At 36.5% G+C, this 27,675-nt stretch overlaps 3 protein-coding genes across 16 annotated transcripts in view; 1 reads left to right on the forward strand and 2 right to left on the reverse strand.

The window, feature by feature from the left end:
* kcnt2b (potassium sodium-activated channel subfamily T member 2b) overlaps window positions 1-10,874 on the reverse strand; it is a 93,802-nt gene extending 82,928 nt beyond the window's left edge. Inside the window, exon 1 of the mRNA XM_073829212.1 lies at window positions 10,786-10,874. Within this exon, the coding sequence (XP_073685313.1) occupies window positions 10,786-10,874 (89 nt within the window). The remainder of the gene's footprint in view (window positions 1-10,785) is intronic.
* A 2,184-nt stretch (window positions 10,875-13,058) lies between these two features.
* On the reverse strand, window positions 13,059-23,313 carry qtrt1 (queuine tRNA-ribosyltransferase 1). The gene is made up of 9 exons (XM_073849269.1): window positions 23,042-23,313; window positions 22,884-22,952; window positions 22,554-22,692; window positions 20,268-20,462; window positions 17,107-17,245; window positions 15,905-15,980; window positions 14,271-14,380; window positions 13,986-14,070; window positions 13,059-13,904 (listed from the first exon to the last, which is right to left on the reverse strand). The coding sequence occupies exons 1-9, from the start codon at window positions 23,309-23,311 to the stop codon at window positions 13,752-13,754; spliced, it is 1,236 nt and encodes a 411-aa protein (XP_073705370.1). The 5' UTR covers window positions 23,312-23,313; the 3' UTR covers window positions 13,059-13,751.
* A 2,170-nt stretch (window positions 23,314-25,483) lies between these two features.
* dnm2a (dynamin 2a) overlaps window positions 25,484-27,675 on the forward strand; it is a 73,406-nt gene continuing 71,214 nt past the window's right edge. For all 14 annotated transcript variants that reach the window (XM_073837789.1, XM_073837833.1, XM_073837818.1 and 11 more), the window contains exon 1: window positions 25,484-25,902. In XM_073837789.1, coding sequence (XP_073693890.1) covers window positions 25,742-25,902 — 161 coding nt within the window. In that variant the 5' untranslated portion in view covers window positions 25,484-25,741. The remainder of the gene's footprint in view (window positions 25,903-27,675) is intronic.

Here is a 27,675-nt window from a genome sequence, read left to right on the forward strand (position 1 = left end):
CTGGGGAGTTTCCAGGCCATGGACCCAAAATGTCAAAGTTTTGGTCCCCGAGCCATTTAGTTATCACTTTTGCCTTATGTGCCATCATCGTGCTGGAAACCCCACACATGAATGGTCTCAGGATGCTTTAATGTTGGCATGACACAGGACTGATGGTAGCGCTCACCTTTTCTTCTCCGGACAAGCCTTTTTTCAGATGCCCCAAACAATCGGAAAGAGGCTTCATTGGAGAATATGACTTTGCCCCAGTCCTCAGCAGTCCATTCGCCATACTTTTTGCAGAAGATCAATCTGTCCCTGAAGTTTTTTTTGGAGAGAAGTGGCTTCTTTGCTGCCCCTCTTGACACCAGGTCATCTTCCAAAAGTCTTGGCCTCATTGTGCGTCAGATGCGCTCACACCTGCCTGCTGCCATTCCTGAGCAAGCTCTGCACTGGTGGCACTCCGATCCCGCAGCTGAATCCTCTTTAGGAGACGATCCTGGCGCTTGCTGGACTTTCTTGGACGCCCTGAAGCCTTCTTAAAGTGCATATTGCAGGTTAAAAAAAAATTCGAGATAAACATATATTCGTGAATGAAAATACTATACGAACGTTAATACACTATTTGAAAAGACCTAAGGGCACAAATTTAGAAGACAAAGTGACGATTTCCTTGACCGCTCTCAAAAACAACTTTTTTTTTTCCACACCGCGTCATATGACGTCACGAGAGGGAGTCGTTCGCCAAGCTCTGTTGCTATTCAGCAGGAGCAGTCGTGAGTTAGTGTGTTTTCGGTAGTTATTTTTAATTTCAATTGATCATCGTCATGGTAAATTATTGTGTTTATGGAGGCTGCACAAACTCCAGCCTGTCAGGGCATCATGTCCACGGGTTTACTAACAATAAAAAGAACGGTGCTATCTTCCGTATCTGGGTGCGTTTGTGCGGATGAAGTGACGGGCCTATACTAATGCATCTGCTTCGAAAAACGCGTTCACTTTACACTGGAGGATTATCATCCCGGCGATATGATGCAGTTCAACATGAGATGCTGAAGCAAGAACCAAGTGAGGCTCAGAGCCGGTGCAGTTCCTTCGGTGCACACAGCAGCTTCATCGGCTCCGCTGTCAGACTGGTTCGTCCGAAGCCGTCAGAGATGCAGCTCGACGAAAACGTGAACTGCACCGTAAGTCTTGTTTTTCTTCTCATAACTTCTCATAAATACCAAATCCGTGAACATATTTATTTAAATAATGAGACGAGATGTGTATAAGTTTTTGTAAAGCACCGTAGCTAGCTTGTAAGCATTAGCAATATCTTTTTAAGAACCGTGTAAAAACGGTACCATAGGAGAAGGCATTACTGGTCAGTTATCCTCAGTTTGTTAATATTATAATCATCAAGTCTAGTTACAGCTTGGTCACATTGTTTGCACAGCTAATTTGTATTTTATTGTCATGTGTTGTGTTTATAGGGCTTTGGGAGACATTGCAAGACATGAGGCTGTGTGAAGATCTGAAGCAGTGGAGCCAGCTGTTATTAACCACCTCTAAAATAACACATTAGTGTGATACCCACACTGAAAATATTTTTCTTTCAGTAGTATATGTTTTGTACATCTACATGTATATATTAACAGTTGCAATGTTGTGTTTTAAGTTGGGTATTAACAGTACTATGAAATAATATTTATGATTTATTGCTGTATAAATTAAACTGAATTGAATTAGCCATAAATGCAGATCTGCTTGATATGTATGTTGTACACTTCATATAAAAAAATGTATACAGTAAGACAATTTGTGATTGTGATTTTTTTTTTTATTGTTTGTCACCAAAATGTGGCCATTCAAAACCTTTATAAAGTAATCCTTCCTCTGTAAACTGTCTAATAGCTGACACAACACATGCAGGTAAGGGCTTCCTGATGAATACCAGCGTGCACAACTTGACTGTATGCTGTCAATATTAATTGTCTTATACCAATGGCATCAAAAAGTTTTACTTTACATGTATTTGTCACCTAAATATAGTCAAACTGTAATTGAGATTAAATTTTACTGTTTATTTGTACGTACAAGTATTTAGCTCAGAGTAATAAATGATCTCTACCATAAACATACTCATGTCTGCTGGCCTGGAGTTGTCCATGCCCCTGCCTAAAATGCATTTAAGCAATACGTAGAACCTATTTTGATTTCAGACAGCAAGCCTCAAAGCCTGGGTGCAGAGTCAGAGACAGCACATCAAGTTTGGGGGTATTTCCCATATAAGCATATAATAAAACAAAAAGGTGTTTATCTCTCTCTCGCGCGCGCGGTAATAAAACCCCGCTATATCACGTAACGTTTGCGTCGGATATTAATGAGTATGACACGCTTGATCAACGCTCATTCGTTTGTGTTACTGGTAAGTAGAATCAATACTTCTAGATGACAAATGCTATGATTTTGCCCGATTAGATATCGTCAGCTAACACTGATCTCTCACAGACACCTGCCCTGTTCTCCTCACACCACAACTTTATTTGTCTCCTCTGACTGTTGTTCTGTTTAATCCTGGTATGTCCCTGCTCTCTTGGCCACATAGCAGGCTCATATTTGTGTGTGTGGTTCGTCATACAAGTGTAAATAAACATTTTAAATGTTCTCTGCGTCCAAACAGTCATTGCGATCCATTGTTTTCCTATGGTTTACATTGACCGCTCTCCCTCTCGTTACGTCACTACCGGTTTGCCAGTTTTTCAGACGCGGAAGTAAAATTCTCTCACAAAAACGACTCTAGAAGCCTTAATAGCGTATTTTGAAGTATATTTTAAAGAAAATCTGGTTCCTACATTATTTTTCTATACATCAATTCACCGGAGTCTCTAACCTGCAATATGCACTTTAACAATGCAGTGTAAAGTTTTTTTTTGGGATTTAGTTAATTTTCATGGCAAAGAAGGACTATTCAATTCATCTGATCACTCTTTATAACATTCTGGAGTATATGCAAATTGCTATTATAAAAACTTAAGCAGCAACTTTTCCAATTTCCAATATTTATGTAATTCTCAAAACTTTTGGCCATGACTGTACAAATTTGTGTGGTATTTGAAAAATGTTACGTATTTTAGGGGTGGCAACCTCACTTGTACAACCTGTACAATGTACAGTTGTACAATGTACTCAATTGTATAAATTTGTTCAATATTTGAAAAATTTTACAAGGTGGCAAATTCGTACCAATTAGCATGACCTCACTTGGGCAAATTTGTGTGATTTAAAAAATCAGTGTTTTAGGGGTGTCTAATTCATAGAATTAGTATGACCTCACTTGTATTAATTTGTGCAATTTTTTGTTTAAATTTTACGAGGTGTTTCTGAAAACAAATTTTGTATTTTAGGGGTGGCAAAATTCATAGCCAAAAGCTGCACCAATCCACCAGTGTGATCATAAGCTTCAGTAACCTCAGTAACCAGCCTATATATATATATATATATATATATATATAGGCTGGTTATATATCCTTCATTTTTTCTACATCAGTTAACCAGGTAAAAGGTTTTGGAGCTGATTCTAAGTGTGCCATTTGCATTTGGAAGCTGTTGCTCTGAACCCATCATGCAGTCAAAGGAGCTCTACATGCAAAAACAGACAATTGTTAGGCTTCAAAAACAAAAGAAATGCATCAGAGAGATAGCAGGAACATTAGGAGTGGCCAAATCAACAGTTTGGTGAATTCTGAGAAGAAAAAGATCACACAGGTGAGCTCAGCAACATAAAAAGGCATGGATGTTCACAAAAGACGACAGTATGGTGGATGATTGGATGATCCTCTCCATGGTAATAAGACATTTTACAACATCCAGCCAAGTGAAGAATACTCGTGTCACTGTCAAAGTCTACAATCAAGAGAAGACTTCACCAGAGCAAAATAGAGAGGGTTTACCACAAGGTGCAAACAAGGCCAGATTAGACTTGGTCAAAAAAACATTTTAAAAAGCCAGACCACTTCTGGAAAAGCAATTTCTGGTCTGCTGAAATTAAAATCAACATGTACCAGAATGACGGGAAGAAAAAAGTATGGAGAAGGCTTGGTGCAGCTCATGATCCAAAGCCTACAACATCATCATCTGTGAACATGGTGGAGCAGTGTAATGGCATGAGCATGCATGGCTTCCAGTGGCACTGGGTTACCGGTGTTGAGTGATGATGTGACAGAAGACAGAAGCAGCCGGAAGAATTTGAAAGTGTATAGGGATATACTGTCTGCCCAGATTCAGTTAAATGGAGCAAAGTTGTTTGGGCAGCTCTTCATAGTACAAATGGACAAAGACTTAAAACATACAGCAAAAGCAACCCAGGAGTTTTTAAAGGTAAAAAAGTGGAATATTCTGCAATGGCCAAGTCAATCTTCTGATTTCAAATTGATTGAGAATGCATTTCACTTGCCCTTTAGACAAAACTAAAGGCAGAAAGACCCACAAACCAACAACAACTGAAGTCAGCTGCAGTAAAGGCCTGGCAAAGCACCACAAAGGAGGAAACCCAGTCTATGGTGATGTACATGAGTTCCAGACTTAAGACAGTCATTGCCTGCAAAGAATTCTCAACAAAATAGTAAAAATGAACATTTTATTTATGATTATATTTATTTGTTCAATAACTTTTGAGCCCCTGAAAATGGGGGGTCTGTGTATAAAAATGGTTGTAATTCCTTAGCATTGTATGTTATATTTTTGTTCAACCCCTTGAATTAAAGCTTAAAGTCTGCACTTCAATTTCATCTTGATTGTATCATTTTAAAACTATTCTAGTGGCATACAGAGCTGAAATTATGAAAAGTGTGTCAGTGTCCAAATATATATGGACTTGACTGTATATATATATATATATATATATATATATATATATATATATTTTTTTTTTTTTTTTTTTTTTTTTTTTTTTAAGGTAGGTCATATAGACCTGCCGAGGCACAGGGTTCAAGTCTGAGTCAAGTCTCGAGTCATTGCTGTCAAAGTCTAATTCAAGTCGCAAGTCTTCTTTGATTATGTCAAGTCAAGTCACAAGTCATCAAATTTGGGACTCAAGTCCCAATGGACCCATGGGAACCCTGCAACAGTGTAAATGTAATGAGAACTGAGATACTAAGTCTACCACTCTACGGTCCAGATAAAAAGCCAATGTAAACTATGTTTAAATTAAAACAGTTGGTTTTTGCAAGTCAGCAGCACGAACACCCTTAAAAGTAACAAATCAAATGTTATTTGTTCTTATAAAATATGTTATTAGCATGCCTCATTACCAAAGCTCGCAACATATTTGTTTGAGAGCTGAGGCTAAAGAGTTTTAGGGCACAAGTACATTTTGGTCTGTTTCCCACACAAACTATGAATTCAGAAGACATACAGAAATACAGTACACAAGTCATATGGACTACTCTTATGATGCTTTTTGTCTTTTTTATCACTATAAATAATCCTCCAATGAAACCATGATGATTCTTCAAAAACTCTCCTTTTATGCATGAAAAATAGAGGGTTTGGAGAGAGAGAGTAAATAATGACAGAATTTGGATTCCTTTAATGCCCACATTCAGTTTAAATTGGCATAAAGTGATTTGCCTGCTTGGACTTTCTGAGTTCTTCCTGTTTAATTCAGAGCCCAAGGAGCCAGACATCCTTATGAGAAGTCCTCAGGGAGCCAGGTTGAGCAGGTTAATGTTTCTCACACACACACACACACACACACACACACACACACACACACACACACACACACACACACACACACACACACACACACACACACACACACACACACACACACACACACACACAGAATTGGATTGTAAGCTTTATTCAGTGGCAGTGTTCAGTGGGTTGTCTGTCTGTACAGGAAACAAGCTTCTCTATCTTTATCAGCTGTACTACAAAACGCATCCACAGGGAGAGCGAAAACGACTGCGTTTGCCACCCCCGCACGCTCTCTGATAGGCAAATAAAAATCAGTCCCCAGTAGGTGAGAGTGATTAGATATGATTTCGGTAATGAGATCCCTTTGAAACTGTCAAATGGAGGCCGTTTCGTACAAGGAATCATCACCTGAAGTAGTTGCACCATTTACAAAGACATGTCCCCTACTTTTAACCCCCTTACGAATGAGCGCTCACCAATTAGTGCATTTTAAACGCCCACTCAGGAAGACCAGACGCGAGGGAGAAAACTCATTCTTATCTATCTAAAGGACTAAAGTGTTTCGGTCCTCAGTTCTCACCTAGCAACGGAGTGTCAAGCATAAAATGCAGATTTCATTTTCCACTGTCTGGCTAAATGGCGCATTTAGCTCACATGTACATTACTAAATCACAGTTGATGTCATTAAAGAAAGCATTGAATATCCTTTCAAATGATCAGTTAGAAATAACATGGCATGAAACAAACAGGTGGTAATACCATCTGAGGTGCAAAAAACATCAACACATGAGATATTAGATATAACACAAGCATGCACAAACCCAAATACTTGTCAGTTCGTCTTTTGTTGTCTGTAAAATGGCTGCTGGAGTCAAAGAGATCAAAATGTGACCAGATTGCATAAAACAATTATGCAAAACAGGATAAACAGAGAAACAGAGAGATTCTTAAAGGATTAGTTCACTTTCATAACAACAATGTACAGATAATGTACTCACTCCCTTGTCATCCAAGATGTTCATGTCTTTCTTTCCTCAGTCGTAAAGAAATTGTGTTTTTTTGAGGAAAACATTTCAGGATTTCCCTCTTTATAATGGATATGGATGGCGCCCCGAAGTTTGAACTTCCGAATTGCAGTTTAAATGCAGCTTCAAAATGCTCTAAACGATCCCAGCCGAGGAGGAAGGGTCTTATCTAGCGAAACGATTGGTTATTTTCGAAACCAATTGACAATTTGTATACTTTTTAACCTCAAATGCAGTTAGGGGATGTCTAAAAACTCCCATCTCGTTTATGTCTTCAATGTCAAAATCGTCCTATAATGCTGTTTTTACCTTTTTTTTGTAAAGGGAGTTTGAGTTTCTTTGTATGTTCACTTTGTAAACACTATGTTGGTACTTTTGCAGCGATCTAAGGTGATTTTGAAGTTAGGGAAGAAAACGAGATGGGAGTTTTTAGACGTACCCTAACTGTATTTACCCGAATCACACAGACTTCGCATACGCTGCGCAGAGATGAGCCAAGGCGAGCATTTGAGGTTAAAAAGTATATAAATATGTCAATTTGTTTTGAAAATAGATCGCTAGATAAGACCCTCCTCGGCTGGGATAGTTTAGAGCCTTTTGAAGCTGCATTTATAGTGCATTTAAACTGCATTTCGGAAGTTCAAACTTCGGGGCGCCATCCATAACCATTATAAAGAGAGAAAATGAGAAATCCTGAAATGTTTTCCTCAAAAAACATAATTTCTTTACGACTGAGGAAAGAAAGACATGAACATCTTGGATGACAAGGGGGTGAGTACATTATCTGTGCGTTGTTGTTATGAAAGTGAACTAATCCTTTAAAGGGATAGTTCATCCAAAAATGAAAATTCTGTCATTACTCACTCACTCTTATGCTGTTCAATACAGCGGTTTGTTCATCTTCGGAACACAAATTAAGATATTTTTAATGAAATCCGAGAGCTTTCAGCAACGCAACTGAAACGTTCAAGGCCCAGAAAGGTAGCAAGGACATCAGTAAAATAGTCCATGTGACATTAATATTATGTGACTATGAAAATACTTTTTGTGCACAAAGAAAACAAAAATAACACCTAGGTCTTACTGATTTGGAACATGAGGGTGAGTAATTAATGACAGAATTTAATCATTTAACACGTTAAAGCATTATAATATTCATAATGTACATTGTCATTCATTATGAATTTTTAAAAATAATTGTAAATATGATGAATTGATAAATATGTATAATGCATTATAAATTAATGAAATTATACAATACATTATAAGACATAACTCTGCCCTCCAAAGGCAAAACGCAGTAACTACACATTTGGTCAAAATTGAGTTAAGGTTTAAAAGGGACTTTGTGACAACTGTTTTGTCTTGTGGCAAAGTCTTCTGGTTAAATTGTGTCCTGTTACAGAGAAACGGGAGTTTCAACATGTTTGACTAGCTGGTGTAAAAATTTTAAAGGCATTTTTCTTAGTTTCAGTGTTGGCATAGTTACTGCACTTTGCCTTTGGAGGGCTGCATTAAATTCATATTGTATTTGAAGGCTTCAAGTAGAGTGCTAGTAAATGTTCATACTAATAGGCTAGTAACGAAATACATTAATAAAATTAATAATAGTACTAATAATATTCCAATGATAATAATACTCTTGATATTTACCAATACTAGTAGGTTACTAATGCATATCCGCCCAATGCCCATACTAACAGCATACTAATACCCACTATTATGCAATCTAATGCTAATTCTCTCGATTTTATTAATATGAATACTGTCTGTACAAAGGCTGTTGAAGTCAGAGAGATCAAAGTGTGACCAATCTGCATAAAACAACTACACAAGATAGGATAAACACAGACTGTGTCTCAAATCCTAGTGTGCTGCCTAGCTAGACACTATTTGTGGGCATCCCAAGATGCGTAATACGTTATAAGACTGTCTGAATCATACTAATGCTCACATTTATCATAATACAACCTTAATACTAGTACTACTGATGCTCATCTTAATACTAAAGATATTACTAAAACTAATGCAGAAACGAATAGCATTCCAATGATCTTACTATCACCAATAGCTACTAGTGATATAAACAATTCCATCAGGTTACTAAGATATACTATACTATACTAATACTGACATTATACTGTCGTGGTACACACTAATAGGATTGCTATTTTAAATAATAGTACTCCTTTTGCTGTCTGTAAAGGGCTGTTGAAGTCAGAGATCAATATGTGACCAAACTGCATAAAACAACAACACAATGCAGGATAAACAGAGACTGTGTCTTTAAAACTAGTGCGCTACTTAGCTAGACAGCATTTGTGGGCATCACAAATTCTAATACTAAATATATTCCTAAAACTGATACAAAAACTAATAGCATTCCAATGATCTTATTAACACCAATGGCTGCTAGTGAAAACCCAATACCATTAGGTTACTAATGTATACTATACTGTGACGTTACACACTAATACTATTGCTATTTCTAATAATACTACTGATTTTGCCATCTGTAAAAGGGCTGTTGAAGTCAATAAGATCACAGTGTGACCAGAGTGCATAAACTAATACACAAGTCAGGACACAGACTGTGTCTCAAAACCTAGTGTGGTGTCTAGCTAGACAGCATTTGAGGGCATCACAAAATTAATAAGTTTTAAGAACAGCCGGAATCATACTAATGCTCACGTTTATCCTAATACTACTACTATGGTACTATACTAATACTGGCACTATACTGTCACTAATACTGTTGCTATTTCTAATAATACTATTGCTTTTGCTACATGTATGTAAGGGGCTGTTGAAGTCGAAGAGATCAAAATGCGACCGGACTGCATAAAACTAATACACAAGACAGGGTAAACACAGACGGTGTCTCAAAACCTAGTATGCTGTCTAGCTAGACAGCATTTGTGGGTATCACAAAATGCTTAATAAGTTTTAAGACAGTTGGAACCATACTAATGCTCACGTATCCTAATACTAACCCTAATACTAGTACTATGGTACTATACTAATACTGGCACTAATACTGTTGCTATTTCTAATAATACTATTGCTTTTGCTACATGTATGTAAGGGGCTGTTGAAGTCGAAGAGATCAAAATGCGACCGGACTGCATAAAACTAATACACAAGACAGGGTAAACACAGACGGTGTCTCAAAACCTAGTATGCTGTCTAGCTAGACAGCATTTGTGGGTATCACAAAATGCTTAATAAGTTTTAAGACAGTTGGAACCATACTAATGCTCACGTATCCTAATACTAACCCTAATACTAGTACTATGGTACTATACTAATACTGGCACTATACTGTCACTAATACTGTTGCTATTTCTGATAATACTACTGCTTTTGCTACATGTATGTAAAGGGCTGTTGAAGTCAAAGAGATCAAAATGTGACCGGACTGCATAAAACTAATACACAAGACAGGATAAGCACAGACGGTGTTTCAAAACCTAGTGAGCTGTCTTTCTAGACAGCATTTGTGGGCATCACAAAATGCTTAATAAGCACAATGGTACTGTTACTATACTAATACTGACACTATACTGTCAAGGTACACACTAATACTGTTGTTATTTCTAATAATAGTACTGCTTTTGCTGTCTGTAAAAGAGCTGTTGAAGTCAAAGAGATCAAAATGTGATCAGAGTGCATAAAACAACTACGCAAGACAGGATAAACAGAGACTGTTTAAAATCTAGTATGCTACCTAGATAAGACAGCATTTGTGGGCATCATATAATGCTTAATAAGTTTTAAGACACAGCCAGAATGTATAATACTCATACTAATGTTCACACTGATGCTAACACTATTAATAAATAATACTCATTTTTCTACTAATGATATAACTAAAACGAATGTCAGTACTACTAGCGTTCAAATTGTACCTGTAGGTCACTAATGCTCCTTTATACTATGGATATTTTTAATTCTTACTGTATACTACATACTATTACGCTAATGCTACGGCTGGTATTCCCTGTGCAGTGCTCATTTGCAGTTATTTAAACAAGAAGCGTGTGTCGTTGTTAAAGCACGTATGTAAACATAAGCTGAGGAGTTTAAGTTGCTCTACCTGTCGTCCGTCTGCCAGTCCCCGAGCAACAGGTCTCGGAAACGGTACCGCGGCGGCAGAGGCAGAACCTCCTTCTCCAGCTCCACCATAGTCAGCAAAGCGCACAAATCAACGCAGGGTGGAAATTCGAACGCCTTCGCCCTAGTTTATCCCTCCGCCGTGATTGTTTCAGGTCGCTCACATATGTAAAGTGTTGTCATCACTCAGGAACGGGAGACACAGGTCTACATCCACTATCGCAGCAGCGACTGAGCAACTGGTGCCTCCCCGAGCTCTGACACAAGACACAGCGCCTGCCTGGACATCCTGCTCCACTGCTGACACAAGCGCTTTCATATCGGCTGTAACAGTTGCCAGTTATTGCTGCAGTGCATTATTTCACCATTCTCCTATTGATTGAGGCATGTGCTATTTTGAGGGGTGGGCACGTTCATTTTTATAGCCACTTGCATCCCGCTTGCAGTAATTTCATCTGCTGCGTTGTTGGGAAATGCAGGAGATGGTTTTAAACCCAAAACTCAGTCAATCCAAAAGCACTAATGTAGATGTGATCAATTATCATTTACCAAACAGTGCAGTGAACTGCAACACTCAAGCTGGAGAATAGGATACGTTTGCAAATCGGCAGAAAGTAACGCGTGACACCTGTTGCGGTGTTTGACATGCTTTATGCCCATGCATATGCAGTTAGCATAATAATGAAATCGAAATCAAAATCAAAGAAGAGAAATTGCCATGCCTGAGTCAAATTAATTCTGCTGTCACATTCGATTTCAACACTGGAACAGATTCCAGGCTTCAGTGCATCTCTGATGCTGTCAATAGTACGTTGAGATCTTGAGCGTTCTGCCCCCTAGCGGCTGCCTGCGAGAGAAGCCCAATAAATCGATCGTGTTTAGCTCCTGAAAGGTTTAATATACCCCCAATCTTAGCCTTTAACGGTTTTGATGGGCTTTTTTACAGGCACATCTGTTCAGTTGAGGCGTTAGAGTGATTCTCATCAAGGCTTTAATGCTGCAGAACGCTACTAAACGCTACTAAACAACACAATAAAAGAACATTCGGGTAAAGGCTAAAGTGATGTTATCAGATAATACTGTGGTACACATATATGCTATCATTTATACGTTTGGGGATTGCTTTTTTTTTTTGAAAGAATGAAACTGATATTTGTATTCAGTAAGGTTGCATTAAATTGATTAAAGGTGACAGTAGAGACACTTATAAAACATTCAGTAGTGTTAATGCTGTTCTTTTGAACTTCCTATTAATCAAAGAATGATAAAAATGTATCAAGGTTTCCAAAAAAAAAAAAAAAAAGCTTTGTGAGGAGCAAATTGGCATATTAGTATGATTTCTGAAGGAACATGTGACACTGAAGACTGGAGTTGTAATGCTAAAAATTCAGCTTTGCATCACAGGAATAAATTACATTTTAAAATAAATATTCAAACAGAAAACAGTTCATTTAAATTGTAATAATATTTCAGAATATTACTGTTTTTACTCTATTTTTGATCAAATAAATGCAACTTTGGTGACAGTTCTTTCAAAAAAAAAAGTATTAACTGACCCAAATATTTGAAGTGAGTGAGTACTTTAAAATCTATCATAGTTTAAATGTTTTAAAATCCCATGATTGTACCACGGTATTCATGGTTGAACAAATTAGACTAGATTGGTATAATAAATATCAAAGAATAAAAATAAAATAAAAATCCTTGAAGTTAAACATTTATGGCATTATATTAAGAGATAAAGATACAATAGAAAAATTTTAAATCCTGAAAAAAAAATAATTATATATATATTTCTTTTATGCCAAAAATCATTAGGATATTAAGTAAAGATCATGTTCCATGAAGATATTTTGTAAATTTCCTACCATAAATATATAAAAACGTAATATGTATATCTAAGAACTTAATTTGGACAACTTTAAAGGCAATTTTCTCAATATCTCGATTTTTTATTATTATTATTATTTTTTTTTTTGCACCCTCAGATTCCAGATTTTTGTATCTCATTGTATCTTGGCCAAATACGGTCCTATCCTAACAAACCATACATTACATACAAAGCTGTATTTATTTATTCAGCTGTTTAATTGTATAATTAATGCATAATTTAAAAAAAAATTGACCCTTATGACTGGTGTTGTGGTCCAGGGTCACATAAATAGAATAACACTGCCATATCACATTACTTTGATAATTTGAAAGAATGCAGACGCAATTAAAAATGAAAACAATTTTATTTACAAAATAGGGATATTTCACATCTTATATGTTAAAAAGGTCAGTATTAAAAAAAAGGTTAAAAAAAATCTATTAAAACAGCAAGTCTTTTTCTTTTCTTAAAGGGATAGCTCACCCAAAAACAAAAAAATGAAAATTCTATCATGAATTACTCACCGTCATGTTGTTTCAAAAATGTTTCATCTTTGGAACTCAAAAGATATTTTTTAAGAAAACCAAGAGCTCTCTGACCCTCCATAGACAGCAAGGGTCCTACCATGTTCAAGGTCCAGAAAGGAACCAAGAAAATTGACCAAATAGTCCACGTGACAACAGCGGTTCAACAGATGCGTACTTTTTGTATGCAAAAAAAACCCCTTTTTTTTTTTTTTTTTTACTTTTTTCAACAATTCTTCTCCTTTATGTCACCCTAGAGCCATGTTGGAGAGTACCACAATACATGCATGTTCTTTAATCTACACGAATACCATTTTGTCGATGTTCTTAATACCTTTCTGGACCTTGAAAATGGTAGGACCCTTGCTGTCTATGGAGGGCGAGAAAGCTCTCAGATTTCATAAAAAGTATCTTAATTTGTGTTCCGAAGATGAACGGAGGTCTTACAAGTTTGGAATCACATAAGGGTGAGTAATTAATGGCAGGATTTTAATTTTTGTGTGAACTATCTCTTTAAAACACAGTCCTTATCATCATCCCCATGTAGGATACTCAGCTGACGTTGATGTTGACTGATTGTAGTGCCTCTACAGCCCAACTAGGGTACTGCTCCTGGGACGGAAACATCCTCTTCATGAACGCTTTCACAAACTCAGGAAACCTCTGCTCTATGATGCTCTGACGCACTGAACGCATGAGGGTGAGCTAAGGAAAAACACGGTAAGGAGATGAAGTGACAACAACAATACTAAACACTGTATTTAAAGACATGTAGTTGATAATTACCTGGTAGGAGATGTTGTGTATGGTGACATGATGCATGGCTGCGGTGTCGCTCTTGAACAGCGCGTGAAGGTAAGCCCGACTGTGTCTGTCATTGTCAAGACAATGGTTTAGAAATTGAGACATTTAGTATGGGATAGGGTACGTTTCTAAATCAAAATCCTCTGCTGAGTGAGTAAATAGTTTTTTTTGGGAGGGTGAATTATTCTTGTGAGCACAGCAGGCAAATGAACATCAGCATACTGAACCAACAATTTAGCCAGTTAAACTCTAGACAGATGTCTGTACCTCCTGCAGGTGGGACACTGGCAGTCAGGATCAATCGGCTGCAAGTCTTTAGCATACTGTTTCTGTTTCAGCTGCAGAGATCCCCAGGGAACTAAAGCCGAGCCAAATCTCTGAAACAATCACAGACAGCCTCATTAAAACAGGCATAATACAGGATTACAATAAGCATCACTGGTTTTTATGCACAGTTTCTAAGAAAAACAGAAGTCTTAAAACTCTTGTAGGTTTATCCTGACAGTAGGGGTGGGCGGTACACCGGTGTCATAGTCATCACCGGTGTGAGATAGCGCCACGACATGGATTTTCTAATACCGTCAATACCGGTATATTTAAAACATTAAATTTTCTTCAAACGTTCAGTTGTGGTCTGAATACCTGTCCTTATACTATATATCTTGTTGTAAATAAAAAAGTAAAACATATTCGTATCAGCTTTGCAGGTGGTAGGTAAAAGGGGAGTGGCCATTAAACGGCTGGTGAAACATCGTGAAGAAAGGTCGGCCCTGTAGCCTATACCAGGGGCGGAGTGGCAATCGGGACGACCGGGACTTTTCCCGGTCGGCCGGCCAAAGGATTTACACAGCGGATCACAAATTGAGCAGGCGCGAGGCGAACGCGACCGGCCTGTTTACGTTTACTTTCGATTTTGTAAAGGGAGCAGCACATCTTATAATAGATATTTGTCAGTGAGTACAAGATTGCAACAAATCCTCCAGTCTATTTTTGTCATCTCTCTTTACTTTCGACCCGTGATCGTTCAAATCTAAAGGTCATTGTACACTGAGTCCGATTTTCGTATGTTTTTTTTTTTTAGTTTTCTCATATTCGCCATCCTTATCAAAATGCTTATTATGGATGTGAAAATGCAGAACATCAAACATGATCCAAATTTTTTTATGACGGATGAAAGTTTCAGAGGCAGTGTGTAAACTCGATTAACATAACCTGTATTTTTTTTAACGTGCAAAAATGTCGGACGAAAATTTCGTACTCACGTGTGCAAAGACATTAACTCCAGCAGCTCATGTTGGATGCAGGGTTGCCAAGTCCGCGTTTTTCCCCACAGAATTGGTCTACTTTTAAACTGTTGCCATGGGTTGATTTCCCCCAGTTATTTAAAGGTTTTAAATATTGCAGAAATTAAATTTAAAAAAATAATTTTTGTTTTGTTGTACACTGTTAAGTAAGATCTTTAGGTTTTTTGCAAAATAAATATGTTGAGAATGCATAATACTCTCCCATGTCTCTTTTTGATAAGGATACCTACCATATACTTATTATATTATGAAAAGATTAACTTTATTCACATACTAAATGGACAGGACAGGCTACTTCTCCGAAAATGTACCAAAAAAAGTAATACCGTGATATTATACCGGCACCGTTCAAAAGATGAAAAATACCGTGATATTAATTTTAGGTCATATCGCCCACCCCTACCTGACAGGCATAAGCAGGGACAGATGATACAGCTCATTTCAGTTTTGCATAATAGGAATAAATTACATTTTAAAACATATTCAAATAGAAAAATTATTTTAAATGCTTTTACTGTATTTTCTTTCTCAAATGAATCTTAGCATATGTGACTGAACTCTAATAAAAAGGGATGTTAACAAAAATCCACCACTTACTGCTGTTCGTGTTGGGAAAACACAGTCAAACATATCACAGCCCAGGGCAACGCAGACCACCAAATCTAGAGCATAGCTAAAACACATTAAACAGACAATCAACAACCACTACTTCAAATAAAGAAAAATAACATAGCTGCAAGCAGCGATGACGGGCCCTAGCCATCAGCGCAATCACCACCCGATAGCAATTTTGCATCCCTAATGTCTTAAGATCATGTTGACCGAGTTTGGTGGCTATCGGAGGAAAGTCCTCAGAGGAGTATCGCAAATTCCAGAGCATGCGTTTTTCACAAAACCTTAAATAGCTGATTTCCTGTTGGGCGAAGTGTCAGCACAAAAGTTATTCGGCCCAATGAGGTCTATATACAGTCAAGTTCAAAATTATGCGCAGGTCCTCAGTGAGCTCCTTTGTCTTAGCCATGACGGTCCACAAACCAACAGCAGAGAGCTTCTGTTTTTCACTTGTTGAGTTGATTAAAACAGCTGTTCCCAATGAATCAGGGTAATTAGGATGCTTTAGAACAGCTTGGACTATTTGGAATGGTATAGAACATTGTAAACTATCACAGTCTATGGGAAAATCCAAAGGGTATGAATAATTTTGGGCATGCCACTTTTTGCTCAAATGTAAATAAAAGCTGAGAAATATTTTTTTTTTCCACAATGATGCCTATTGTACATCATCTTATTATCTTTTGGGAAAAGCCTGTGTCATTTCTGGTCAAAAAAAACTTGCTGGTTGAATAAAAGTAACTAAGTCAGAATTTGCCATTTAATTTTGGGCTTGACTGTATGTATGTATACAAATAAAGAAAAATATAACTATATTCAATGTGACATTGGATGCAAAATGTCGACTTAACCACTCTACAATGATACAAAACCACTCACTTTTATTTTAATCCTCAAAAAAACCTAATCAGTCTCAATTATCAAGCCGTTTTGATTTTCTGAGCATTTCATTCTCAAATACGGGACGATTCCGTATTTTAAGGGACGGGTGGCAACCCTAGCTCATAGCGAACTATTTCAGTGCATGTCTCTTTACACGCCCATTGAGAAATTTTGCATTACCATTGAGTATGTTGCAGACACTTTACAAAGACCCTAAAGAATTCTAACAACTTGTGGAGTAATTGTCATCAGATGTCCACTTTAAATGAAAGCACATGCACAGATTTAGAGGAAGTGGGGCTTACCCGACTCCCATGAGGTAACGGGGCTTTTCTCTGGGGAGGTGATCTGTGCTTAGAGTCACCATCTTCCAGAAATCATCCTTTTCTTCTCCTCCACTCAAGCCTCCAATGGCAAAGCCTGGCACATCACGCTTTGTCATTTCTGAGTGAAAAAACAGAAAAGGAAGGTGTAGCGCAAGTGTGTTCATGCTTCAGGTTTAGTTCATGTCCATGGTTAGTGTGATTAAGTACATACAATGGCGTTCAAAAGTTTGGGATCAGTAAGATTTTTATATGCTCATCAAATGGCCATTTATTTGATTAAAAATACAGACAAATATGTATTATAAAATATTTTTGCAATTTAAAATAACAGTTTTCTATGTTAATATACTGTAAAAAATTATTTATTTCTGATGCAAAGCTGAATTATTATCAGCTGTCACTCCAGGCTTTAGAGTTACATGATCCTTCAGAATCAGAAATCATTCTTATATGCCAATTTATTACTTTTATTATCAATGTTGGAACCAGTTGTGCTGCTTAATATTTTTTGGAATCTGTAATACTTTTTCAGGATTCTCCAATGAATAAAAAGCTAAAAAGAACAGCATTTCTTCAAAATAGAAATCTTTAACAATATAAGTCTATTACTTTTGATCAATTTAACATCCTTGCTGAATAAAATTATTAATTTCTTTCAATGAAAGAAAGACTAAAAAAATACTGTCCCTAAACTTTGAACGGTAGTGTAAATTGTTATAAAATATTTTTATTTGAAATATATGCTGTTCTTTTTAAATGTTTTATCCATCAAACAATCCTAAAAAAAAGTATATTGAGAAGCACAACTGTTTCCAACATTAATAATAAATCAGCATACTAGAAGGTTTTCAGAAGGATCATGTGACACTGTAGACTGCAGTAATGATACTAAAAATTCAGCTTTGAATTACAGGAACAAATTCTACTTTAAATTATATTAAAATAGAAAACCATTATTTTAAATTGCAATAATATTTCACAATATTAATGTTTTCCTGTATTTTTATTCAAATAAATGCAGCCTTGATGAGCAGAAAATACTACTTTAAAAAATCTTTAAAAATCTTACTGATCCCAAACTTTTGAATGACAGTGAATGTAGTTTGTTTGTTTGTGTTGAACGCCATGCCAGCTTCTGTAGCTATTTTTATGGCACGAAAATGTATGGCTAAATTAGATCAGGTTCTAACGATTTATTTTCACTAAAATCTCTAAAACTGTATTTGGTCTAACACTGTTAAAAATCTCTTCAAAATAGTTAAAAAAAAGTTCTCTCACAGAGTTAAAAACAGCACAATCTAATAAAACATGCTTCGGGGACAAAGGGCTTTGGCAGAGAAGAGGAAATTCTCCTAGTATTAAAAACTTGTGTCATCCTGGAATGTCCTTTTCTACAGTGAGTATAAACAATCTAGTCCCATCAGTTGGACAATTTATAGAAATATATTTTTCCCACACTGTGGCTAATTTCATTTTTATAGATCCTAACTCTGTTCGCCATTTGTTATTACTACATATGTTGTTACTGAGACACTTGAGGAGAACCAACTTCATACATCCACTAAAAATCACCAGTTCAGTAAATTAAAGTTAGTTCCAAGAAGCCTTTTTTTCACAGATTATACTTGGTTTGATATGTAATGACATTCAGAAGTGTGACTTGAGTTCAAAAGTTTGGGGACAGGACAATTTTTTTAAGTTTTTGAAAGAAGCGTCTTATGTTCACCAAGGCTGGGTTTATTTGATCAAAAATAGACTAAAAACAATACATTTGTGAAATACATTTTAAATTTTAATTTATTCATGTAATGCAACGATGAATTTTTAGCATTATGACTCCAGTCTTCAGTGTCACACGATCCTTCAGAAATCCTTCTAATATGCTGATGTGCTGCTCAAGACTGATAACATTTATAATTATTATCAATGTTAAAGTTTTGTGGCTTGATAGATTTTTATGGAAACCATGATATATATTTTTTGGGAAATCTTTGATGAACCGAAAGTTCAAAAAAACTTGAAATGTAAATCTTTTGCAGCATTAGAAATATCTTTACTGTCACTTTTGATCAGTTGAATGTGACACTAGCTGCTAAAAAAAGTATTAATTTCTTTAAAAAAAACAACAACAAAAAACACACTGACCCAACCAGTTTGAATGGTAGTATTAGTAAGACTTTTACCCCCAGTTTCACAGACAGGGCTTAAGCCTAGTCCTAGACTAAAATGTAAGTCTGAGCTGTTTCAACTGAAATATTCTTGCACTGACTCATGTTAAAATATATAAGTGCCTTTTTATTGTTTTAAGATGCACACCAGTAATGTTTTTTTCTAAGCATGTTAATAAAAATTACTTAAATGTCCTAATTGATCTATGGCCTAATTCTGGCTTAGTCTAAGCCCTGTCTGTGAAACCAGGCCTTAATGTCTTACTAAGGCTTACTAATGCTCATCAAGGCTGTGTTTATTTGATTAAAATACATAATAAACAGTAATATTATGAAATAGTGACATTTAAAATAGTTGAACAGCATTCATTCAAAATAGAAATCTTTTGTAGCAATATAAACTATTGTTCAGCGTTTGGAGTTAGTACATTTTTCCTTTCTTTCTTTCTTTCTTTGAAAGAAATTAATACTTTTATTCAGCAATGATGTGTTAGATTGATAAAAAATAAATCTATTTTGAATAAATTATGTTCTTTTTAACCTTTTATTCATCAAAGAATCCTGAAAACTATAAAGCAGCACAACTGTTCATCATTGATAAAAAATCAGCATATTAAAACGAATTCTGAAAGATCATGCATCACTGAAGACTGGAGTAATGATCCTGAAAATTCAGCTTTGCATCACAGAGATAAATTATATTTTAAAATCTATTCAAATAGAAAACTGTTGTTTTAAAATTGCAATAATATTTCATAATTTATTCAGTTTTTGATCAAATAAATGGAACTTTAATGAGCATAGGAGACTTTTTTTTTAAAACATTACAAATCTTACTGATCCCAAACATCTGAACGATAGTGTATGTTAATCGAATTTTAAATGGATTTTGCACTGCTATTGCAATATTGTTACATCATAACAGACAAACTTTTGGTGTCCAGTAATCACATACAGTCACACAGCGCTTACCATCTAAACAGGCCTTGCGTAGTTTGGCATCAAGTCCCCCTTGAATAATGGCAAACAGGTTCTGTCGATCTGGATTTTTATTGGCTTTGATGCAGCGGTCAAGCCAGCGCACAGAGCGGTGCATGGCCTCTTCCACCCGCGGCCCCTTCACAGTACTGCTGACCACGTCATCCAACTGCATCATAATGTCTGAACCTGCACACATTGCCAAGAGTCACAAAGATCTGAATAAGCATTTGTTGAATGTTCTGGTTAAAGGATTACTCCACTTTCGAAATAAAAATTTCCTGATAATTTATCCATTCCAGGATTTTTCTCCATATAGTGGACTTCAATGGTGCTCAATGGGGATTTCAAAGGGCAAGCCCAGCTGAGGAATAAGGGTCTTATCTAGCAAAACGATCTGTTGTTTAAAAGGGGTCACTGAATGCCCATTTTCCACAAGTTCATATGATTCTTTAGGGTCTTAATGAAAAGTCTATAATATACTTTGGTTTAAAATTCTCTATAGAAGTATAAAAAAACACCCTTTTACCTTGTCAAAATCAGCTCATAAACTCATTTTATTGCATGGTCCTTTAAATGCAAATGTGCTCTGCTCACCCCGCCCCTCTCTGCCATGGGATGATGAGCCGTAATGTTTACTTTAGCCACATTTATCTGCGTTTAGGCACATTTAGCGGCAAAACTTGCCAACAAGCACATTATTAAGAAAGGCTGTTTGCAAAGATGCATACAAAACCCTTACGGTACGTTTCCTCTACAGCACTGGTCTCAAACTCAATTCCTGGAGGGCCACAGCTCTGCACATTTTCACTCCAACCCTAATCAAACACACCTGATCCAGCTAATCAAGATCTTCAGGATTACTAGAAACTCCAAGCAGGTGTGAGCTGAGCTGGTTGGAGCTAAACTCTGCAGAGCTGCGGCCCTCCAGGAATTAAGTTTGAGACCTCTGCTCTACAGCGTCAAATCCGTGCTCACTGCTTTGGGGTGTGTCAAATTTAGGGCAGAGCACGCCTATGGAAAAACAATATTTACACCCTGTTTGCGTTTCATCGTCTTCTTTTAACAGCGGTTCGCAAACTAAACTGTAGCATATAATGAAAACATTACTTTTGCGTGACTTTTTCAGTAATATGTGATTTCAGCTCAGTAATCCACCAGTTTCGGAAACACGCGTCATAGTCTTTCCTTGCCTACTTCTCACAGCGGTTGGTTGTTGCCTAGCGTTTTGTGCTCGAGATTTGCATAAAGTTGAGGAATGCCCAACCTTTTGACGCTCTCAGCCGCTCTCAACGCTTTCTCCGCGACGCTTCCAATCCCAAAATGCACCACGCGACCGTTTACGCTCAACTTCCATATGAATGAATTGAAAACGCTCGCTCCGCCGCGCTCGCTACGCGCCAGTGGAAGCGCATCATTATACTCACTTCTGCTGTGGGTGAAGCTGCATCATGAACGATTCGTGATAATTTATCCATTCCAGGATTTTTCTCCATATAGTGGGCTTCAATGGTGCTCAACAGATTGAAGGTTAAAATGCCATTTTAGTGCATTTTTAAAGGGATCTAAACAATCCCAGCTGAGGAATAAAGGTCTTATCTAGCAAAACGATCGGTTACTTAAAAAAAAATACAATTTATATACTTTTTAACCTCAAACGCTTGTCTTGTCTAGCTCTGCGATGTGCATGCATACTCTGTGCACTCTGGTTTAATATAGTTAGGCTATGTCAAAAAACTCCCATCTCATTCTCTCCTCCAACTTCAAAATTGCCCTACATCGCTGCAGAAGTACCAACCCAGTGTTTACAAAGCAACCATGCAAAGAAGATCAAACGCCCTTTAAAAAAAGGTCAAACAGCTATATAGGATGTTTTGTGAAGTTGGATGAGAAAATGAGATGGGAGTTTTTCGACATAGCTTAACTGTCTCAGGACTCATCGCAGAGCTTGACAACTTGAGCATTTGTGGTTAAAAAGTGTATAAATATATATATATTTTTTTTTACGAAAATGGACAGTTGTTTTACTAGATAAGACTCTTTTAGAGCCCTTTGAAGCTGTAATAAAACTGCATTCTAACCTTCAATCCGTTGAGCACCATTGAAGACCCCTATATGGAGAAAAACCCTGGAATGTTTTCCTCAAAAAGCTTAATTTCTTTGCAACTGAAAAAAGTAAGACATGAATATCTTGGAAGACTTGGGGGTGAGTAAATTATCAGGAATTTTTTATTCTGGAAGTGGAGTAATCCTTTAACAGATCTGTAACAGGATTCATACCAAGGCTATTCTGTATGGCGATGGATTGCTCAGGAGTGAGCAGGATTTCCTTTCCATCATAAGGAGAACGGAAAGTGACGCCCTCCTCCGTCACCTCTGACAGTTCCACCAGAGACACCATCTGAAACCCGCCGCTGTCCTATTAAAAGAAACAGGGTGAAACGTTTTATAGAAACAATAGTATGCAAATGGTGGTTTCATGCTGACTTGATTATATTCACAATGAGACTTTCCCTGTTTACTCTATCAATGAACCATGGTATTCTACATTTTACTTTTACCAGTTCTTCTGATGTTTGGGAATACATTGAAAACCATACTAATAATTACCGTTAAGAGATTTCTATTCCACTTCATGAATCCATGCAATCCATTTGCTTTCTCTATTAATTCAGGACCCTGTTAGGACACATACAGTAACAGTTAAACAAGTTTAAAATACACCGTGCATAGATTGTGATGAAACACTTGCTAAACTTCTCACATACCGGCCTCATGCCCAGATGATACGTGTTTCCCAGGCATATCTGACAGTCCAGATCCTCCAGCTGGTCTACAGTGATGCCTTTCAGGGTACCCTGAGTGCCCACGGGCATGAACACCGGAGTGTTGACAGCGCAGTGTGGGAGAGTAAGAACGCAGGCTCTTGCTTTACTCACGGGACACTCCGCTACGATACGAAGAGCGAGAGGAGCAGCAGAAGATACAGCCTTTATTGTTGCCATATTGCTTTCACACTCATGTGTGCTGCTGGGCATGGGCGCAGCCATTTTGAATAGCGATCTCCGATTCGCTTGCGAATTGTTCATTTGAGTCGGTTCTTTTTGACTAGTTAACCGCATGGACTAATACAAACAAATCTGAACAATTCACAAATCGGACTGAATCGGTTCAAACGGTTCTCGAGTCGAAGGCTCATTGAAGAGTATCTCTTTCATTAATGTCTGGTGCAATTAAATTTCAATATATAATTTGTACAATCAAACCAAAAATTATTCAGACACCAGATATACATTTTAGTATTTTTGTACTAGTGGGTGCGGGACACTATAAAACTGTGATATATCAAAAAAATGTTCATACAGTGGACTACCAGTAAAACTGATTAAAAAAAATATGTGACCAAAAATTTGCTTTGACACTTTGACCTGACCATGTTTTGTTATCTTTCTATAAAAAGTTATCTAACATTATCAAGATGAATTTGTTCTGACATTTTAACTCTGAGTTCTAACTTTAGCGAATAAACTGATAATGTGAGAAAGTGTGAAGGTGTCTGAATAAATTATGGTTTGACTGTAATTCATTGTGTGATTATCAATATGAATTTGTTCTGACACAGTTCGAGTTCTTGACATATTTTAACTCTGAGTTCTAACTTTAGCGAATAAACTGATAATGTGAGAAAGTTTGATCGTGTCTGAATAAATTATGGTTTGACTGTAATTCATTGTGTGATTATCAATATGAATTTGTTCTGACACAGTTTGAGTTCTTGACATATTTTATTACCATTTTCTAAACTATAGCGAATAGACTGTGATAATGTGAGAAATGTTGAAGGTGTCTGAATACATTTTGGTTTAACTGTAAGTGATTATGTGAGTTCTTGTAATATTTTATTACCATTTTCTAAACTATAGTTGAATAAACTGGATAATGTGAGAAATGTTCAAGGTGTCTTAATGAGTTTTGGTTTGACTGTATGTATCAGACATTTACATTTAAAATTGTTAGTTAGTTAGTTTTATAAGCTGAATTGTAGCTTAAGAAATGACCACTAGCATGTTGTTAAAAAAGCTTAATGAATAAATAAAAAAACAGTAAATGCATCATAAACAGCATATGTTTTATTTTAAATGTTTAGAACATAATAAGCAGTGTTGGGGGTAGTGCATTACAAGTAATGTGAGTTATGTAATCAGTAACTTTTTTCAAGTAACTAGTAAAGTAATGCATTACTTTTTAATTGACAAGAAAATATCCGAGTTACTTTTTCAAATACTAATTTTAAGTATTACATTTATTTAATTATTATTATTTTTTTTAATCTATTCCTAAATAGTGTTTAAGTCCATAATGGCAGCACAGCTGAAAGCTAAGTGACGCCCTCCATCGTACAGATGTGAATGTACTTTTCCTTCAGCCTGAGGCTTATTAATTTAACTTTTGGTGTGTAGAAATACAGCATTTTTGTATTAAAGACAAGCAAGCCCAGACCATATTTACAAACTAACACGAACGTAACAACACATTACTTTTAATAAAAAGTAACCAAGTAACGTAATGAGTTACTTTTTTAGGAAGTAACGCAATATTGCAGTGCATTACTTTCCCTAACACTGAAATAAGTCACTTCGGGATGTCAGGGCAGGGGCCAAGTAATGACGTAAAAGAATCACTAAACATCGTTCAAAAGAACCGATTCGCGGAAATTAGTCAAACTTACAGTCACAAGCAAGGACTCAAGAGTCAGTATGTCTGAAACCAGTTCAGCCTTCCTAAATAGGCGTAGTTTTGCATAATAGTATGAATTCTGCTCAAGTATCACATTCTCTTAAATACTAAAGTCGATGATATGACTAACAAACTGGAGAACCCAAACAATGTCTTAATAATGTTCTGATACGTAGTAAATATGATTCAATTTTTTAAAATGGAAGTATTTTAAATTTATTCATAGTAATTTTGCAGTAATTATATAAGCATAACTGATTCAAATTAGAAAATTGTTTATATTGTATTTGTTCGTTGTCTCTTTTTATTGAAACTAAATTGACAAGTGAAACGTCCAATCCTCGGTCGTTAGAAGAAGAAATGAAGAACGAGCCAATCAAAAGACAGAAAAAACCAGGAAGCGTTCTGTCGGACCAATCGGATTTCACGACATCGGTTGACAGGAGGCGGGACTTGCGTCACCGGTGGAGGTCGGATGTCGCCTGACCGGATGATAACGAGAAGTTTTGTTTTGTGAGTTTACGAATGATTGATCCTCAGATCAGTGCACGGATCTTAATGAATGCGCCGTAATACGCGTCCTCTGTCCGTCAGCGAGTGTTTTATGAGTTATTGGTCTTTGACAGGCTGCTCTGGAAGTGTTTGAAGGGTGGAAATTGAACACTCGAAAGTAACCCGAGCGCCTTGCTGCTGAGTGCCCGTTCCTGCGCGCTAAGAGACGGTCAGAAACCATGGGCAACCGGGGGATGGAGGAATTGATCCCCCTGATCAATAAACTCCAAGATGCTTTCAGTTCCATTGGCCAAAGTTGTAACTTGGACCTGCCGCAGATAGCCGTGGTTGGAGGACAGAGCGCCGGAAAAAGCTCCGTGCTGGAAAATTTCGTCGGCAGGTTGGTTACTACGTTACTCATTTGTCCTCGATCGTTGGCAAAAGCACAGCTCGCTATGTTTATCTTTATGTAACTTCATAAGAAGACACATGTCTCATTTGTTACTTTCCAGCTGCGTTTTATTACTCGCTGCTCGATCGATTCACTCGGATAGGTTGTCATTCACAAACGAGAGTTACGCAGTTGACGTAAGCGGCCGCTCGCAGTCATTCATTGAAATGAAATGGGCGTAAGTGAGAGCGGAGCGCAAAATGGGGAAGTTGGCGGCACAGTGCACTACACACACACACAGACAGACAGACAGATGAAGTTATAGTCCCAGCGTCCTTGGAAGTTGTGTTATGCCATATAGGGGAATCAAAACCACTAAGATATTAATTTGCTGTGCTTAAGCTTAAGCCATTTCCTCGTTCAAAGAGCTAATAATACACGTATTCTACAACACTGACACTTCTCTGGACGTTGACGTCATGCTTTTGTGTACATGTCCTTATAAAAAAGCTGCCATGGTTGTGTAATTGTTTCGTGTGGTAATAGCATTGTAGTTCATATTTGCATAATACTCCCAACAGCCACAGTATATGGCTAAAAAAAATTGTTCTACAGTATTTGTGTGTTTCTTCATTGTGAGTTTATTTTTAATGAGACTTAAGTACATCTTAGCCAAAATATTTTTACGAAAACATCAGAAATATTTGAATATATTTCAGTTAGATTCTCATAATACACTTGTGTGTTTTTTTTCTGTTCAAATTTTGAGACTGTGCAATCACAGAGATATTTTGTGATTTAAATAAAATATAAATATTATTTAGGATATTATTATTATTATTATTATTATTATTAGTGCTAAGCAATGATTAATCGTGATTAATCTCATCTAAAATAAATGTTTTTGTTTATATAATAAGTTGTGTACTGTATATTAGAGCTGCACGATTCTGAATAAAATGAGAATCACAATTTTTTTGCTCAGAATAAAGATCACGATTCTCTCACGATTCTGGAGAACTTTTTTATTTTAAAGATTTACCCCTGAACATTAGGTTATCGAACAACAGTAAAATAGCAGTGAAATAAGACAAAATAAACTTTGCTTAAAATTAATGTAATGAAAAATGATGGAAGAAAACACCATTAAACATTTGAAAATAAACATACAAAGGTATTATGTCAGAGTAAACTGATTTAAAGATTCTCAGATAGAAACACTTGCCTATCAACATTTTATGGCTGTCACCGTCCACCTGTGGGATGCCCAAGTTTACTTCACCATTTTACAAATAAATCCTAATCTAATCATGACAAACTATATATCATTGGAAAGGTCTAAGGCTCCTAAATAGATATTTGACATTTTTTTGTGTTACAAATTATGTAGGAAAATAATTTATGACAAGAGTTTCATAGATTAATTTATGACAAGAGTGCACCTCAAAAATCTACTTCATAACAGGAGTTCTGACCTTTTTCCACAAACAGACTTTCTTGTTGCATTTTTCCCTATTACACTTTAGAAATAATAAGAAATGATATATCAGATGAAAACTTAAAATGTCAAAATTCATCCTTTGGAATGCCATTTTAAAACCAGACATTGAATTAACATGGAAAATGTACATCAAAATCATATTACTAAATGTTCTTGTCCATGAATTATAAAGATTTAAGATTCAATTCTTCATTTTCACGTCGCTGTTCAAAAATGGGAGAAAAAGTTAAGGGGTTAATGCATCGTCATGCTCATATATGGTTCCATTGCTCGTCCTGGTA

The sequence above is a fragment of the Garra rufa genome, chromosome 1, assembly GCF_049309525.1.
Source record: "Garra rufa chromosome 1, GarRuf1.0, whole genome shotgun sequence".
In the NCBI taxonomy this organism is placed as follows: Eukaryota; Metazoa; Chordata; class Actinopteri; order Cypriniformes; family Cyprinidae; genus Garra; species Garra rufa.

Bases quoted from the DNA above. Each gene is read 5' to 3' on its own strand.
- qtrt1 (XM_073849269.1), bottom strand. From the start codon at position 23,311: ATGCCCAGCAGCACACATGAGTGTGAAAGCAATATGGCAACAATAAAG. The intron at 17,246-20,267 runs GTAAGCGCTGTG...TTTTTCACTCAG, and splicing joins ACGCAAGGCCTGTTTAGATG to AAATGACAAAGCGTGATGTG. The intron at 13,905-13,985 runs GTAATTATCAAC...GTTTTTCCTTAG, and splicing joins TACACAACATCTCCTACCAG to CTCACCCTCATGCGTTCAGT.